Below are 17,652 nucleotides of genomic sequence, written 5' to 3'. Positions count from 1 at the left end.
GCCCAGTGTCTCCTGTAACCCAGTGTAGCCTGTAGCCCAGTGTCACCTGTAGCCCAGTATCGCCTGTAGCCCAGTGTCTCCTGTAGCCCAGTGTCGCCTGTAGCTCAGTGTCACCTGTAGCTCAGTGTTGCCTATAGCCCAGCGTCGCCTGTAGCCCAGTATCGCCTGTAGCCCAGTGTCAAATGTAGCCCAGTGTTGCCTGTAGCCCAGTGTCGCCTGTAGCCCAGTGTCGCCTGTAGCCGAGCATCGCCTGTAGCGCAGTGTCATCTGTAGCCCAGTGTCGCCTGTAGCCCAGTGTCGCCTGCAGCCCAGTGTCTCCTGCAGCCCAGTGTCGCCTGTAGCCCAGTGTCGCCTGTAGCCCAGTGTCGCCTGTAGCCCAGTGTCGCCTGTAGCCCAGTGTCGCCTGTAGCCCAGTGCCTCCTGTAGCCCAGTGTCACCTGTAGCCCAGTGTCTCCAGTAGCCCAGTGTCACCTGTAGCCCAATGTCGCCTGTAGCCCAGTGCCTCCTGTAGCCCAGTGTCGCCTGTAGCCCAGTATCGACTGTAGCCCAGTATCGCCTGTAGCCCAGTGTCTCCTGTAGCCCCGTGTCGCCTGTAGCTCAGTGTCGCCTGTAGCCCAGTGTCGCCTGTAGCCCAGTGTCTCCTGTAGCCCAGTGTCTCCTGTAGCCCAGTGTCTCCTGTAGCCCAGTGTCGCCTGTAGCCCAGTGCCTCTTGTAGCCCAGTATCGCCTGTAGCCCAGTGTCGCTTGTAGCCCAGTGTCGCCTATAGCCCAGTGTCGCTTGTAGCCCAGTGTCGCCTATAGCCCAGTGCCTTCTGTAGCCCAGTGTCACCTGTAGCTCAATGTCACCTGTAGCCCAGTATCGCCTGTATCCCAGTGTCACCTGTAGCCCAGTGTCTCCTGTAGCCCAGTGCTTCTCGTAGCCCAGTCTGGTCTCACACCTTTGCTGTTCCTTCATTGTCGCTGGGTCAGAATCCTGGAACTCCCTCCCTAACAGCACTGTGGGAGCACCTTCACCACACGGACTGCAGCCGTTCAAGAAGGCGGTTCACCACCACCTTCTCGAGGGCAACTAGGGATGGGTAATAAATGCCTGCCATGCCAGCGACGCCCACATCGTGTGAATGAATTAAAAAAAAACACATCAAGAATGAGTGATGTGCCAGAGGACAGGAAGGACCCTTGGAACCTGTACCTCAACAAACTTCAGGAGAAGCACAGAGGAAGTTCTGGAAGATAAATCCTTCGTGTCCGATGAGGTCACAAAACACAAACACAGGGTTGAAGCTGAGGACAAAAAAAAGAAAAAATAGTTAGCATAATATATTTAACAGATAAGGTATTAATCACGTACCATTCAACAACAACTTGTATTTATTTAGCGCCTCTAACACAGTAAAATGTCCCAAGGCGCTTCACAGGAACGATTATCAAACAAAATTTGACACCGAGCCACAGAAGGAGATAGTAGGACAGGTTGGTCAAAAGCTTGGTCAAAGAGGTAGGTTTTAAGGAGCGTCTTAAAGGAGGAGAGAGAGGCGGAGAGGTTTAGGGAGGGAATTCCAGAGCTCAGGGCCCAGGCAGCTGAAGGCACGGCCGCCAATGGTGGAGCGATTAAAATCGGGGATGCTCAAGAGGTCAGAATTGGAGGAGCGCAGAGATCTCGGAGGGTTGTAGGGCTGGAGGAGATAACAGAGATAGGGAGGGGGCGAGGGGCCATGGAGGGATTTGAAAACAAGGATGAGAATTTTAAAATCGAGGCGTTGCTTAACCGGGAGCCAATGTAGGTCAGCGAGCACAGGGGGTGATGGGTGAGCGGGACTTGGTGCGAGTTAGGACACGGGGCAGTGAGCACAGGGGGTGATGGGTGAGCGGGACTTGTTGCGAGTTAGGACACGGGCAGCTGAGTTTTGGATAAGCTCAAGTTTATGTAGCATGAAAGCTGGGAGGCCGGCCAGGAGTGCGTTGGAATAGTCAAGTCTGGAGGTAACAAAGGCATGGATGAGGGTTTCAGCAGCAGATGAGCTGAGGCAGAGACGTTCATCATAGAAGGTTGTACAACTGAACTTAATGGGGGTAAAATTGATTTTGGTCTCCTGAAAACAACTAGGCATGGATGGTCCTCAACTCAATGAGCACAATGAATACTCTCCACTTGCCTGGATGAGTGCAGCTCCATCAACCAGTCGCTGAAGGTAAGCATGCAGGTGCAGCAGGCGGTTAAGAAGGCAAATGGTATGTTGGCCTTTATAGCGAGAGGGTTCGAGTACAGGAACAAGGATGTCTTGCTGCAGTTGTACAGGGCCTTGGTGAGACCACACCTTGAGTATTGTGTGCAGTTTTGGTCGCCTTATCTGAGGAAGGATGTTCTTGCCATGGAGGGAGTGCAGCGAAGATTCACCAGACTGATACCTGGGATGGCAGGAATGACGTATGAGGAGAGATTGGGTCGATTGGGCTTATATTCGCTGGAGTTTAGAAGAATGAGAGGGGATCTCATTGAAACTTATAAAATTCTAACAGGACTAGACAGACTAGATGCAGGAAGGATGTTCCCGATGGCGGGGGAGTCCAGAACCAGGGGTCACAGTCTAAGGATAAGGGGTAAGCCATTTAGGACAGAGATGAGGAGGAATTTCTTCACCCAGAGAGTGGTGAACCTGTGGAATTCTCCACCACAAAAGGCTGTTGAGGCCAATTCATTAAATATATTCAAGAAGGAGTTGGATATATTTCTTAAGGCTAAAGGGATCAAGGGACATGGGGAGAAAGCAGGGACAGGGTACTGAATTTGGATGATCAGCCATGATCTCATTAAATGGTGGAGCAGGCTCGAGGGGCCGAATGGCCTACTCCTGCTCCTATCTTCTATGTATCTATGTATTCAAGAAACTCGACACCATCCTGGACAAAGCAGCCCGCTTGATTGGCACCCCATCCACCACCTTAAACATTCACTCCCTCCACCACCGGCGCACCGTGGCTGCAGTGTGTACCATCTACAAGATGCACTGCAGCAACTCGCCAAGGCTTCTTAAGCAACACCTCCCAAACCTGCGACCTCTTCCACCTAGAAGGACAAGGGCAGCAGGCGCATGGGAACACCACCACCTCCAAGTTCCCCTCCAAGTCACACACCATCCTGACTTGGAAATATATCGGCCGTTCCTTCATCGTCGCTGGGTCCAAATCCTGGAACTCCCTCCCTGACAGCACTGTGGGAGTACCTTCACCACACGGACTGCAATGGGTCAAGAAGGCGGCTCACCACCACCTTCTCAAGGGCAATTAGGGATGTGCAATAAATGCTGGCCTTGCCAACGATGCCCACATCCCGAGAATGAATATTTTTTTAAAATTAATAAATGCGAGGTTACATAATTGTTGGAGGAGGGATGAGGCCATGTGAGGATCTGAACATGAGGATGAAACCGAATCGCTTACGGGTTCTTTCTTGTCTCCCCCTCTCAGAGGCACCACTTCGCACAAGCCATCGCCATCTTGAACTCAGAAGGATGTAACATCTTTGAGAAGTTCTCTCGGAAGGTGAGTGTGAGCAGGGTGAGGCAGGGAGAGTGAGGTTGGGGGGGGGGGCAGTGGAATGGGCACTGTAAGGCTCGCTAGGCGATAGCTGGGGCGGGGAAATTGGGATTTTACAACCACGCCCGATTTGGTACGAGCCCGTTCTGCGCGGCCGCCCAGAGCCCGATTTTTCCCTTCCACCCCCACTCCCGTGTGCTCACCGTTCTTCCATTGTAGCTAAGCTGTATAATGTGAGAGCTCTCTCTCTCTCTTAGTGCCACTCAGGCCTGTGTTTGTGGATGGTGAAACATTGCCTCACACTGGCCAAGGCAAGCAATGACCGAGTGTACCTCATAGCCCAGTGTCCATTGGAGCCCAGTGTCCATCGTAGCCCCGTGTCCATCGTAGCCCAGTGTCTCTCGTAGCCCAGTGTCCATCATAGCCCCATGTCCATCGTAGCCCCGTGTCCATCGTAGCCCCGTGTCCATCGTAGCCCAGTGTCCCTCGTAGCCCAGTGTCCATCATAGCCCAATGTCCATCGTAGCCCAATGTCCATCGTAGCCCAGTGTCCCTCGTAGCCCAGTGTCCATTGTAGCCCAGTGTCCATCGTAGCCCCGTGTCCATCGTAGCCCCGTGTCCCTCGTAGCCCCGTGTCCCTCGTAGCCCAGTGTCCATCGTAGCCCAGTGTCCATCGTAGCCCAGTGTCTCTCGTAGCCCAGTGTCTCTCGTAGCCCAGTGTCCATCGTAGCCCAATGTCTATCGTAGCCCCATGTCCCTCATAGCCCAGTGTCCATCGTAGCCCTGTGTCCATTGTAGCCCAGTATCCATCGTAGCCCAGTGTCCCTCGTAAGCCCGTGTCCATCGTAGTCCAGTGTCCATCGGAGCCCAGTGACCATCGTAGCCCCATGTCTATCGTAGCCCAGTGTCCATCGTAGCTCAGTGTCCCTCGTAGCCCAGTGTCCATCGTAGCCCAGTGTCCCTCGTAGCCCACTGTCCCTCGTAGCCCAGTGTCCATCGTAGACCCGTGTCCATCGTAGCCCAGTGTCCATCGTAGCCCAGTGTCCCTCGTAGCCCAGTGTCCCTCGTAGCCCCGTGTCCCTCGTAGCCCCGTGTCCATCGTAGCCCCGTGTCCATCGTAGCCCCGTGTCCATCGTAGCCCAGTGTCCATCGTAGCCCCGTGTCCATCGTAGCCCCGTGTCCCTCCTAGCCCAGTGTCCATCGTAGCCCAGTGTCCATCGTAGCCCAGTGTCCACTCCGATGGGAAATTCACAGTTCGTTTGTTGCTCCATGCAGGATTACCAGAGAATGCTGGACATGATACGTGACATTATCCTCGCCACGGATATGGCTCACCACCTACGGATCGTTCCAGAACTCGAGGCAATGGTTAAAGGTACCAGGCTTGCTGCAAACAGAAATCTCTCAAAGACAGAGTCGTACAGGGCGACAGGGTGTGAACTGTTCAGACTCCTGCCCAGTCTGTCACTACATTAATACTTTCAGTATCATCTGATCTTCACCCCCATCAGCTCCTGTACGGCCCGTGTGTGTGTCTCAGTGTCAGCTCCTGTACGGCCCGTGTTTGTCTCAGTGTCAGCTCCTGTATGGCCCGTGTGTGTCTCAGTGTCAGCTCCTGTACGGCCCGAGTGTGTGTCTCAGTGTCAGCTCCTGTACGGCCCGTGTGTGTCTCAGTGTCAGCTCCTGTACAGTCCGAGTGTGTCTCAGTGTCAGCTCCTGCACGGCCCGTGTGTGTCTCAGTGTCAGCTCCTATACGGCCCGTGTGTGTCTCAGTGTCAGCTCCTGTACAGTCCGAGTGTGTCTCAGTGTCATCTCCTATACGGCCCGTGTGTGTCTCAGTGTAGGTTCCTGTACGGCCAGTGTGTGTCTCAGTGTCAGCTCCTGTACGGCCCGTGTGTGTCTCAGTGTCAGCTCCTGTACGGCCCGTGTGTGTCTCAGTGTCAGCTCCTGTACGGCCCGCTCGGTGTCGGCTCCTGTACAGCCCGTGTGTGTCTCAGTGTCGGCTCCTGTACGGCCCGTGTGTGTGTCTCAGTGTCAGCTCCTGTACGGCCCATGTGTGTTATGGTGTCAGCTCCTGTACGGCCCGTGTGTGTGTCTCAGTGTCAGCTCCTGTACGGCCCATGTGTGTATCGGTGTCAGCTCCTGTACGGCCCGTGTGTGTCTCAGTGTTGGCTCCTGTACAGCCCCTGTGTGTCTCAGTGTCAGCTCCTGTACGGCCCGTGTGTATCGGTGTCAGCTCCTGTACGGCTCGTGTGTGTCTCAGTGTCAGCTCCTGTACAGCCCGTGTGTGTGTCTCAGTATCAGCTCCTGTACGGCCCGTGTGTGTGTCTCAGTGTCAGCTCCTGTACGGCCCGAGTGTGTGTCCAGTGTCAGCTCCTGTACGGCCCAATTGTGTCTCAGTGTCAGCTCCTGTACGGCCCGTGTGTGTCTCAGTGTCAGCTCCTGTACGGCCCGTGTGTGTCTCAGTGTCAGCTCCTGTACGGCCCAAGTGTGTGTCTCAGTGTCAGCTCCTGTACGGCCCGTGTGTGTCTCAGTGTCAGCTCCTGTACAGTCCGAGTGTGTCTCAGTGTCAGCTCCTGCACGGCCCGTGTGTGTCTCAGTGTCAGCTCCTATACGGCCCGTGTGTGTCTCAGTGTAGGCTCCTGTACGGCCAGTGTGTGTCTCAGTGTCAGCTCCTGTACGGCCCGTGTGTGTCTCAGTGTCGGCTCCTGTACGGCCCGTGTGTGTCTCAGTGTCAGCTCCTGTACGGCCCGTGTGTGTCTCAGTGTCAGCTCCTGTACGGCCCGTGTGTGTGTCTTAGTGTCAGCTCCTGTACGGCCCGTGTGTGTCTCAGTGTCAGCTCCTGTACGGCCTGTGTGTGTGTCTCAGTGTCAGCTCCTGTACGGCCCGTGTGTGTCTCAGTGTCAGCTCCTGTATGGCCCGTGTGTGTGTCTCAGTGTCAGCTCCTGTACGGCCTGTGTGTGTCTCAGTGTCGGCTCCTGTACAGCCCGTGTGTGTCTCAGTGTCAGCTCCTGTATGGCCCATGTGTGTATCGGTGTCAGCTCCTGTATGGCCCATGTGTGTGTCTCAGTGTCAGCTCCTGTACGGCCCGTGTGTGTATCGGTGTCAGCTCCTGTACGGCCCGTGTGTGTCTCAGTGTCAGCTCCTGTACAGCCCGTGTGTGTGTCTCAGTGTCAGCTCCTGTACAGCCCGTGTGTGTGTCTCAGTGTCAGCTCCTGTACGGCCCGTGTGTGTGTCTCAGTGTCAGCTCCTGTACGGCCCGTGTGTGTGTCTCAGTGTCAGCTCCTGTACGGCCCGAGTGTGTGTCCAGTGTCAGCTCCTGTACGGCCCGTGTGTGTCTCAGTGTAGGCTCCTGTACGGCCCGTGTATGTCTCAGTGTAGGCTCCTGTACGGCCCGTGTATGTCTCAGCGTCAGCTCCTGTACGGCCCGTGTGTGTCTCAGTGTAGGCTCCTGTACGGCCCGTGTGTGTCTCAGTGTCAGCTCCTGTACGGCCCGTGTGTGTCTCAGTGTCAACTCCTGTACGGCCCGTGTGTGTCTCAGTGTCAGCTCCTGTACGGCCCGTGTGTGTCTCAGTGTCAACTCCTGTACGGCCCGTGTGTGTGTCTCAGTGTCAGCTCCTGTACGGCCCGTGTGTGTGTTTCAGTGTCGGCTCCCTCTACACTGTCCCATCAAACACTCCCAGGGCAGGTACAGGATGGCCTATCAATTTAAGTTTTAAAAATTTCAATTGCCCTCCAGCCGCAGCAGTTTTTTGGGGAAGAGATGGGGTCTCACCTGAGCTTTCTGTATCAAGTGTCAGCCGTGACTCAGTGGGCAGCACCTTCACCTCGGAGTCAGAAGATTGTGGGTTCAAGTCCCACTCCAAAAACTTGAGCATGCAATCTAGGCTGACACTCCCAATGCAGTACTGAGTGAGTGCCGCACTGTCAGAGGTGCCGTCTTGCAGATGAGAAACCGAGGCCCCATCTATATATGTAACAGGATAGTCAAAGGAATGTGGGTCTGATTAGTGGACCAAAAAAGGAAGTCTTCTTGTAGTGTATGTACCTTTAAGAGGGAACTACTTTTACAGCTCCTGTATACTGTAGTACCGGCAGTGACCACACCTGTATATAAACCCTGAGTAGGGATCTGTACTGTTAGTTTTTAGAATACCCTCATCCAGTAAACACCTGTTGATTGTTGATCTGCAGTCTCCGTCTATTTATTGAAGAACACCATACCTTAAGATTCACGGATTTAACTCTTCTTGTGGAGGCAGAGGTCATGGCTGAGGTAGTAAATGAGCACTTTGTATCTGTCTTCGCTAAAGAAGAGGATGTTACCAATATCACAGTGAAGCAGGGGGTAGTCGAGAAATTGCATAGGATAGAAGTAGATACAGAGAAGGTACTTAAAGGCAGCACTGAAAGTAAAATAGTCACCTGGTCCGGATGGGAGGCATTCAAGGCTGCTGAGGGAAGTATGGATGGAAATTGTGGAGGCTCTGGCCACAGTCTTCCGATTCTCCTTAGATATGGCGGTGGTGCCGGAGGACTGGAGGGTTGCAAATGTTACACCCCTGTTGAAAAAGTGGAGAGGGGGATAAATCCGGCAATTACAGGCCAGTCAGCCTGAGGCTGGTGGGGTGTGGGGGGGGGGGGGGGGGGCGGACTTTTAGAGACAATAACCCAGGACAAAATTAATTGGCACTTGGAAAAATATCATTAAATAATTGAAGCCAGCACGGATTTGTTAAAGGCAAATTGTGCTTGACGAACTTGATTGATTTCTTTGATGAAGTAACGGAGAGGGTTGATGAGGGTAGTAAACAGATAAGATTCTGAGGGGGATTGACAGGGTAGATGCTGGGAGGTTGTTTCTATTAAATCCGTGAATCTTAAGGTATGGTGTTTCAATAAATAGACGGAGACTGCAGATCAACAATCAACAGGTGTTTACTGGATGAGGGTAGTCTAAAAACTAACAGTACAGATGCCTGCTCAGGGCTTATATACAGGTGTGGTCACTGCCGGTACTACAGTATACAGGAGCTGTAAAAGTAGTTCTCTCTTAAAGGTACATACACTACAATTCCTCCCCTTTTAGATTAACAGTACCATAACATTCAAATAACAGTTAACACTTTTAACATGCACAGTAACTGAAATAGTCCATTTATAGATTCAGTCTTTGGGGCGGCTTCCTGATCCTTTCTGGATAGCGCCTTTCCTGAGTGTCTTGTTCTTGGTGCGGAGGCGATTCTGGCCCCCTGTCGTCGGTTAGTTCATCAGTTTCCGATGCTACTGTTTCTGGGGTAGATGCTACCGGTATGTCGGGTTCATCACCAGGTACGCTAGACATGAGGTTGACTCGTTCCTGTGACGCTAGGATCTGGTCGACATGGTGTCTCACAATGTTCTCCCCGACATCCACTGTGTACATTAGTGGCCCCTGCCGTGTGCATATCGTTCCGGGTTGCCATTTCTCTGTTCGGTAGTCGCGGGCCAAGACTGGTTGTCCTACATTGAAGCTCCTTGTCGGCTTCTCATTGATGTGCTGGAATTGCTTATTCTCAACATTTCTTCGCACATTTGGTCTGAGCAAATCCAGACGAAATCTCAACCTTCGGTTAAAGAACATCATGGCCAGGGTCTGGTTGGTAACTGCATGTGTCGCATTTCTGTAGGCTAACAGGAAATTGTCCACCTTATGCTGCAGTGGAATGTCGTCATCGCACATGGCCCTTACTGCCTTTTTAAAGGTTTGTACGAACCTCTCAGCCAATCCATTTGTGGCTGGATGATATGGGGCGGATGTGTAATGCCTTACCCCATTCCTTCTCATAAATTTCCGAAACTCTTCGGACACAAACTGTGGTCCGTTATCAGAGCAAATCTGCCCTGGCAAGCCGTTCCTGGCAAATATGGTCCGTAGGACTGCAATCGTTTTCTCCGTAGTGGTGGAGGACATTTTGATCACCTCAGGCCATTTCGAGTGCGCATCCACTGCTATTAAGAACATTGAGTCCATGAATGGACCAGCAAAATCAATATGCACCCGTTGCCATGGAGAGGAGGGCCACTCCCATGGGTGTAGAGGGGCATGTGGTGGTGCATTTTGGACCTTCTGGCATCCTGAGCAGCTCTTTGTTAGGTCCTTGATTTGTTGATCGATTCCCGGCCACCACACACAAGCCCTAGCAAGGCTTTTCATTTTCACCCCTCCCAGATGGCCTTCGTGAAGCTCATTGAGCACTCTCTCCCTTAACTTGGGTGGAATTACCACTCGGGATCCACACATCACTGTCCCCTGGCATACTGACAGCTGTTCTCTTCTGGATGAGAATGCTGGCAACAGTGAGTCACCATGTGTTGGCCATCCCTTCACCGTCAAATCATATACCCGAGACAGTGTTGGATCATTTCAGGTCTCCTTCTCTATATCCACGTTAGTTACTGGCAAGCGTTCAATTATTGACGAATAAAATATTTCGACAGGGTCCACTGCTGGTGCTTCCTCCGCAGTAGGCAGTGGCAGGCGTGATAGCCCATCAGCGTTTCCATGCTGTTTCGTGCCCTTATACTCTATTTCATATTGGTTCGCCCCTAGAAAAAGGGACCATCTTTGTAGCCGTTGCGCAGTCATCACCGGAACGCTCTTCTTTGGATTAAAGATGGAGACAAGTGGTTGGTGGTCAGTCAGCAAGGTGAACTTCTGCCCGTGCAGATAGTGGTTGAACTTTTTTACTCCCCATACTAGGCTGAGGGCCTCCCTGTCAATCTGGGCATAGTTGCGCTCGGCTGAGGTTAGTGACCGAGACGCAAAGGCTACTGGCCTCTCCAACCCGTCTGGGAATTTGTGCGACAGCACCGCTCCAATACCATAGGGTGATGCATCACACGCCAACCGAATGGGTAGTGCTGGGTTGAAATGGGCCAACACCTCTTTTGATGTGATCAATTCTTTGCACTTCTGGAAAGCTCGTTTACATTCGTCATTCCACTTCCATGGTACCCCTGTCTGCAGTAGGGTGTTCAGTGGGTGTAATACTGTGGACAAATTTAGTAAGAACTTATGGTAGTAGTTCACCAGCCCGAGGAACGACCTCAGTTGTGACACATTTTCCGGTGCTGGAGCCTTGACTACTGCCTCAATCTTCTCAGGGGACTTATGTAACCCCTCTTCATCAATAACGTGGCCACAATACGAGATCTGCTTCTGGAAAAACTCGCATTTGTGGCGATTAGCTCGTAGCCCATATTCCTTCAATCTAGTGAGCACCTGCTCCAGGTTGGCTGGTCATTTTTGCCCGTGACCAGGATGCCATCCAAATAACACTGGGTCCCTGGAATCCCTTGCAGGACTTGATCCATTGCCCTTTGTCAAATAGCCGGAGCCGATGCTACCCCGAACACCAGCCGGTTGTATTGGTAGAGACCTTTGTGAGTGTTGATCATGAGGTATTGTTTCGAGGCTTCTTCTACCTCCATTTGCAGGTACGCCTGGGCCAGATCAATCTTAGTGAAGCGTTTCCCTCCAGATAGCGAGGCAAAAATATCTTCAAGCCGCGGAAGCGGATATTGTACCGTGTGAAGGACTGGGTTCACTGTCACCTTAAAGACCCCACAGATGCGAACCTTCTTTGGTTCCCCAGGCGTATTACTCAACGCTCCAGTCCACTTTGGACAGTACTCCTGAACGTTCCTAACCTTCCAGCTCTGCTTCGACGGCTGGGCGGATCGCATAAGGCATCGGTCTGGCCTTAAAAAACTTTGGGCTTGCATTTTCCTCTATTTTAATTGTCGCTGTTATGCCTTTTAGTGTTCCGAGTCCCTCCTGGAACACTTCTTGTGCGTCAGTTAGCATTTTTGACAGTCGTCCAGGTGTGACGTCGTCATCCTTTTTGGCCTCTACCGTCAGTGCCTGTATGGAATGCCAATCTAATTGTATCTTCCGGATCCATTCACGTCCTAGTAGTGGTGGTCCTCCATCTGGCAATACATATAGGTCCATTTTTGGTATTTCCTGGCCGTTGTATATCACGTTCACCCTTATTTTTCCTTTGTGGTAGACTTTTTGCCCCGTGTATGTCTTCAAGACAATCTCTGTAGCTCTCAAGGGTATATGTGAGAATAGCCGCTTGTAGTCCCTTTGGTTTATGACTGTTAGGGCTGATCCTGTGTCCAATTCCATTTTCACTTGGACTCCGTCTATCTTGAGCATCACCCAGATAGTCTGGTGATCCTCCATTTTGATTACATTATGTAGTTTCAGACAACCCAGCTCCTTGCTTCCGGAGTCTGTATCACTTTTCTGTTCATCTGAACTACTCTCCGTCACCTTATGTACCTTTTTGTACTTCTCTTGTGGAGATTTCTTGCTGCTGGTTTTCTTCCCCGACCTGCAGACTCTTGCTATGTGTCCTGCTTTTCCACACTCTCTGCACACTTGGTCCTTGAACCAACAATCCTTCTGGTCGTGTGTTGTTCTGCCGCAGTGATAACACTTCCCTGCTCCATATGACATTTCATTGGTGCCATATTCTTGCGGTCTCTGTTGTATCTCTGCAGCGCCCCGTGCGGCTGCTTCGTGTGATACTGCCATGCTGAAAGCCTTGTCCAGCGTAAGATCCTTTTCTGATAGAAGCCGTTTCTGGGTTCCTTTACTTTGAAGCCCACACACAAACTTGTCCCTTAACGTATCTGCTAGTCCCATTCCAAACTGGCAGTGTCTCGATAGCTTGCGCAGTTCTGTTAAATACTCAGCATTACTTTCGTCTTTATGCTGGTTCCTTTTGTGAAACTTAAATCTTTCTGCTATCAGCAGCGGTGCGGGGTTTAAGTGGTCCTGTAGGATTTCCACTATGTTTCCGAAATCCTTATCCACTGGCTTCTCTGGGGTTATTAGGTTTCGCAGTAAGCCATACATTTTTGCACCCATGGAATTCAACAAAACCAGTGCTTTCCTGGCATCTGGCACTTCATTCGCCCTGCAGTACACCTCAATGCATTCCACATATGTCGCCCAATCTTTGACTTCATTGTCGAACGCTGTGACACTGCCACTCTTCGGCATCCCTGGGTGTGGTTAGACTGGCTAAAATGGCGTCTCCCGCGCTCTCCCTTCTTCTCCGCTGGCTCAAAATGGCATCTCCCGCGCTTCCCTTTCTTCCCGCGCTCGCCCTTCTTCTCCGCTGCGGCTTCAAAAATGGCATCTCCCGCGCTCTCCCTTCTTCTCCGCGGCTCAAATGGCGTCTCCCATGCTTCCTTTCTTCCCCCGCGGACGCTGCTCAGCCCTTGAGCCCTGGCTGCGCTCGGCGCGTTTTCCTGTGCGCCTCTCTTGTTGCCGCCGCTCGATCCTGAACCCCGGCTGTGCTTTACCCTCTCTCTTTTTGTTTTCCGTCGACGCCGCTCGGTCTTCAACCCCCGGCTGCGCCCTGTGCGCGTTACCCTCTCTCTTACCCCGTCGACGCTGCTCGGTCTTTTCTGTGCCGTCGGTCGGTTCCAGCCGCCGCTGTCCGGGAAGGGTCTGCGCTGTACCTGTTGCCAGCCTGTTGCTGGATCGTCGTGGCTGGAGAAACAAGCCCAGCTCTCAACAGCCTCCCCTGCGATGCTCACTCTCTGCCGGATGACTGGGCGGTTGCTCATGGTCGACGCCCGTGCTTCTGGCCTCGACTTTCTTCCACTGTCCTCCAGGAGCAAATCCTTGGGAGGAAATGCAGAGTTGCAGGTAGGTTCGAATCGACCTCGTCGCCACTATTAAATCCGTGAATCTTAAGGTATGGTGTTTCAATAAATAGACGGAGACTGCAGATCAACAATCAACAGGTGTTTACTGGATGAGGGTAGTCTAAAAACTAACAGTACAGATGCCTGCTCAGAGCTTATATACAGGTGTGGTCACTGCCGGTAGTACAGTAAAAAGTAGTTCTCTCTTAAAGGTACATACTCTACAGTTTCCCCTGGCTGGAGAGTCTAGAACCAGGGGTCACAGTCTCAGGATAAGGGGTCGGCCATTTAAGACTGAGATGAGGAGGAATTTCTTCACTCAGAGGGTTGTGAATCTTTGGAATTCTCTGCCCCAGAGGGCTGTGGATGCTGAGTCTTTGAGTATATTCAAAGCTGAGATCGATAGACTTTTGGACTCTAGGGGAATCGAGGGATATGGGGATCGGGCAGGAAAGTGGAGTTGAGGTCAAAGATCAGCCATGATCTTATTGAATGGCAGAGCAGGCTCGAGGGGCCAAATGTCCTACTCCTGCTCCTAATTCTTATGCTCTTATGTAGTGCGGTTGATGTTGTGTATCTGGACTTTCTAAAGGCGTTTGACAAAGTAACACATAATAGACTTGTTGGCAAAACTGAAGCTCTTGGGATTAAAGGGACAGTGCCACTGTGGGTAGGAAATTGGCTAAGGGACAGAAAGCAGCGAGCAGTGGTGAACGGTTGTTATTCAGACTGGAGGCAAGTATACAGTGGTGTTCCCCAGGGGTCGGTATTGGGACCACTGCTCTTTTTGATATATATTAATGATCTGGACTTGGGTATACAGGACATAATTTCAAAGTTTGCAGATGATACAAAACTAAGAAATGTAGTAAACAGTGAGGAGGATAGTAACAGACTTCAGGTGAACACAGACAGACTGGTGAAATGGGCAGACACACGGCGGATGAAATTTAATGCAGTGAAGTGTGAAGTGATACATTTTGGTAAGAAGAATGAGGAGAGGCAATATAAACTAAAGGGTGCAATTCTAAAGGGGGTGCAGGAACGGAGAGGCCTGGGGGTATATGTGCAGAAATTGTTGAAGGTGGCAGGGCAGGTTGAGAAGGCTGTTAAAAAGGCAAACAAGACTCTTGGCTTATTAAATAGAGGCATAGAGTACAAAAGCAAACAGGTTATGCTAAATCTTTATAAAACACTGGTTAGGCCCCAGCTGGAGTATTGTGTTCAATTCTGGGCCCCGCACTTTAGGAAGGATGTCAAGGCCTTGGAGAGGGTGCAGAGGAGATTTACTAGAATGGTCCCAGGGATGAGGGACTTCAGTTATGTGGAGAGACTGGAGAAGCTGGGGATGTTCTCCTTAGAGCAGAGAAGGTTAAGGGGAGATTTAATAGAGGTGTTCGAAATGATGAGGGGGTTCTGATAGAGTAAATAAGGAGAAACTGTTCCCAGTGGCGGGAGGGTCGGTAACCAGAGGACACAGATTTAAGATAATTGGCGAAAGATCCAGAGGGGAAATGAGGAAACATATTTTTACACAGCGAGTTGTTGTGATCTGGAACGCGCTGCCTGAAAGGGCGGTGGAAGCAGATTCAATAGTAACTTTCAAAAGAGAATTGGATAAATACTTGAAAATGAAAAATTTGCAGGGCTGTGGGGAAAGAGCAGGGGGGAGTGGGACTAATTGGAGAGCTCCTTCAAAGAGCCGGCACAGGCACGATGGGCCGAATGGCCTCCTCCTGTGCTGTATCAATCTATGATTCTATGAAGAGCAGGGGGAGTTCTCCCGGGTGTCCTGGGGCCAATATTTACCCCTCAACCAACATCACTAAAAACAGATAACCTGGTCATTATCACATTGCTGTTTGTGGGAGCTTGCTGTGCGCAAATTGGCTGCCGTGTTTCCTACATTACAACAGTGACTACATTTCAAAAAGCACTTCATTGGCTGTGAAGCGCTGTGGGACGTGCTGAGGTCGTGAAAGACGCTGTAGAAATGCGTGTCTTTCTTCTTTCTGGTTTCTTTTTACTTGAATCTTGCAGACTTGGGGGGGTGGGGGAAACCTTCATCCAATCGACTTGGGTCATGTTTGAAATCAAGTGCCACTGGTGAAGGGCCCCGTGACCGATGAACTGAGACCGCCTCCCCCTTGAAACGGAATGCTTTCCTGCCACTTACTAACCTCTTTTTATCTTACAGCCGCTTACAACAAGGATGATATTTCCCATCGCATGCTGCTGTTGTGCCTGCTGATGACGTCCTGCGACCTCAATGACCAAACCAAAGGATGGAAGACTACCACAAAGATAGCGGTAAGAGGGTTAGGTGGAAAACGCAATGGGGCAGGGACAGGCCCAGCTGCAGTTCATTCAATCCTTGCATTTCATTGGAGGCAGGTCAGAGAAGGTTCACGAGGTTGATTCCGGAGTTGAAGGAGTGAGGAAAGGTTGAGCAGGTTGGGCCTATACTCATTGGAGTTTAGAAGAATGAGAGGGGATCTTATTAAAACACAAGATTCTGAGGGGAGCTTGACGAGGTAGATGAAGGGAAGGAGTTCAGCGAAGATTCACCAGACTGATACCTGGGATGGCAGGAATGACGTATGAAGAGAGATTGGGTCGATTGGGCTTATATTCGCTGGAGTTTAGAAGCATGAGAGGGGATCTCATTGAAACTTATAAAATTCTAACAGGACTAGGCAGACTAGATGCAGGAAGGATGTTCCCGATGGTCGGGGAGTCCAGAACCAGGGGTCACAGTCTAAGGATAAGGGGTAAGCCATTTAGGACTGAGATGAGGAGGAATTTCTTCACCCAGAGAGTGGTGAACCTGTGGAATTCTCTACCACAGAAGGCAGTGGAGGCCAATTCATTAAATATATTCAAGAAGGAGTTGAATATATTTCTTAAGGCTAAAGGGATGAAGGGATATGGGGAGAAAGCAGGGACAGGGTACTGAATTTGGATGATCAGCCATGATCGCATTGAATGGCGGAGCAGGCTCAAGGGGCCGAATGGCCGACTCCTGCTCCTATCTTCTATGTTTCTATGTTTCCCCTCGTGGGGGAATCTAGAACTCAGGGGCATAGTTTCAGAATAAGGGGACGCCCTTTTAAAACGGAGATGAGGAGGAATTTCTTCTCTCAGAGGGTCGTGAATCTGTGGAAACACAGAAGGAGGCCATTCGGCCCATCGTGTCCGTGCCGGCCGACAAAGAGCTCTCCAGCCTAATCCCACTTTCCAGCTCTTGGTCCGTAGCCCTGTAGGTTATGGCACTTCAAGTGCACATCCAAGTACTTTTTAAATGTGATGAGGGTCTCTGCCTCGACCACCCTTTCAGGCAGTGAGTTCCAGACTCCCACAACCCTCTGGGTGAAGAAATTTCCCCTCAAATCCCCTCTAAACCTCTGACCAATTACTTTCAATCTCTGCCCCCTGGTTATTGACCCTTCTGCTAAGGGAAATAGGTCCTTCCTATCCACTCTATCTCGGTCCCTCATCATTTTATACACCTCAATTAAATCTCCTCTCAGCCTCCTCTGTTCCAAAGGAAACAACCCCAGCCTATCCAATCTCTCCTCATAGCTAAACTTCTCCAGTCCTGGCAACATCCTCATAAATCTCCTCTGCACCCTCTCCAGTGCAATCACATCCTTCCTGTAATGTGGTGACCAGAACTGCACGCAGTACTCTAGCTGTGGCCTAACTAGTGTTTTATACAGTTCAAGCATAACCTCCCTGCTCTTATATTCTATGCCACGGCCAATAAAGGCAAGTATCCCGTATGCTTTCTTAACCACCTTATCTACCTGTCCTGCTACCTTCAGGGATCTGTGGACATGCACTCCAAGGTCCCTCTGATCCTCTGCACTTCTCAGTGTCCTACCATTTAATGTGTATTCCCTTGCCTTGTTAGCCCTCTCCAAATGCATTACCTCACACTTCTCCGGATTGAATTCCATTTGCCACTGTTCTGCCCACCTGACCAGTCCATTGATTTCCTGCGGCTCTCTTCTTCATTATCAACCACACGGCCAATTTTAGTATCATCTGCAAACTTCTTTATCATATTTCATACATTGAAGTCCAAATTATTGATATGGTTGAGGCAGAAACTACGTGAACATCTAAGATCTCATTGAAACATATAAGATTCTGAGGGGGCTTGACAGGGTAGATGCTGAGAGGTTGTTTCCCCTGGCTGGAGAGTCTAGAACCAGGGGTCACAGTCTCAGGATAAGGGGTCGGCCATTCAGGACTGAGATGAGGAGAAATTTCTTCACTCAGAGGGTGGTGAATCTTTGGAATTCTCTACCCCAGAGGGCTGTGGAGGCTCAGTCTTTGAGTATATTCAAGGCTGAGATCGATAGATTTTTAGACCCTAGGGGAATCAGGGGATCGGGCGGGA

The 17,652-nt window shown here is 51.0% G+C and overlaps 1 protein-coding gene across 1 annotated transcript in view; it reads left to right on the top strand.

Annotated features, from left to right (window-relative positions):
• Window positions 1-17,652, top strand: part of pde2a (phosphodiesterase 2A) — a 429,910-nt gene that overhangs the window by 402,485 nt on the left and 9,773 nt on the right. Inside the window, exons 25-27 of the mRNA XM_085999752.1 lie at window positions 3,468-3,542; window positions 4,812-4,911; window positions 15,445-15,557. Of these exons, the coding sequence (XP_085855878.1) occupies window positions 3,468-3,542; window positions 4,812-4,911; window positions 15,445-15,557 (288 nt within the window). The remainder of the gene's footprint in view (window positions 1-3,467; window positions 3,543-4,811; window positions 4,912-15,444; window positions 15,558-17,652) is intronic.

The sequence above is a fragment of the Somniosus microcephalus genome, chromosome 10, assembly GCF_052327205.1.
Source record: "Somniosus microcephalus isolate GS21.2 chromosome 10, FLI_Smic_1.0, whole genome shotgun sequence".
NCBI lineage: Eukaryota > Metazoa > Chordata > Chondrichthyes > Squaliformes > Somniosidae > Somniosus > Somniosus microcephalus.
The sequence above is the reverse complement of the archived record's forward strand: the minus strand, read 5'-3'. Positions and strand labels throughout refer to the sequence as shown.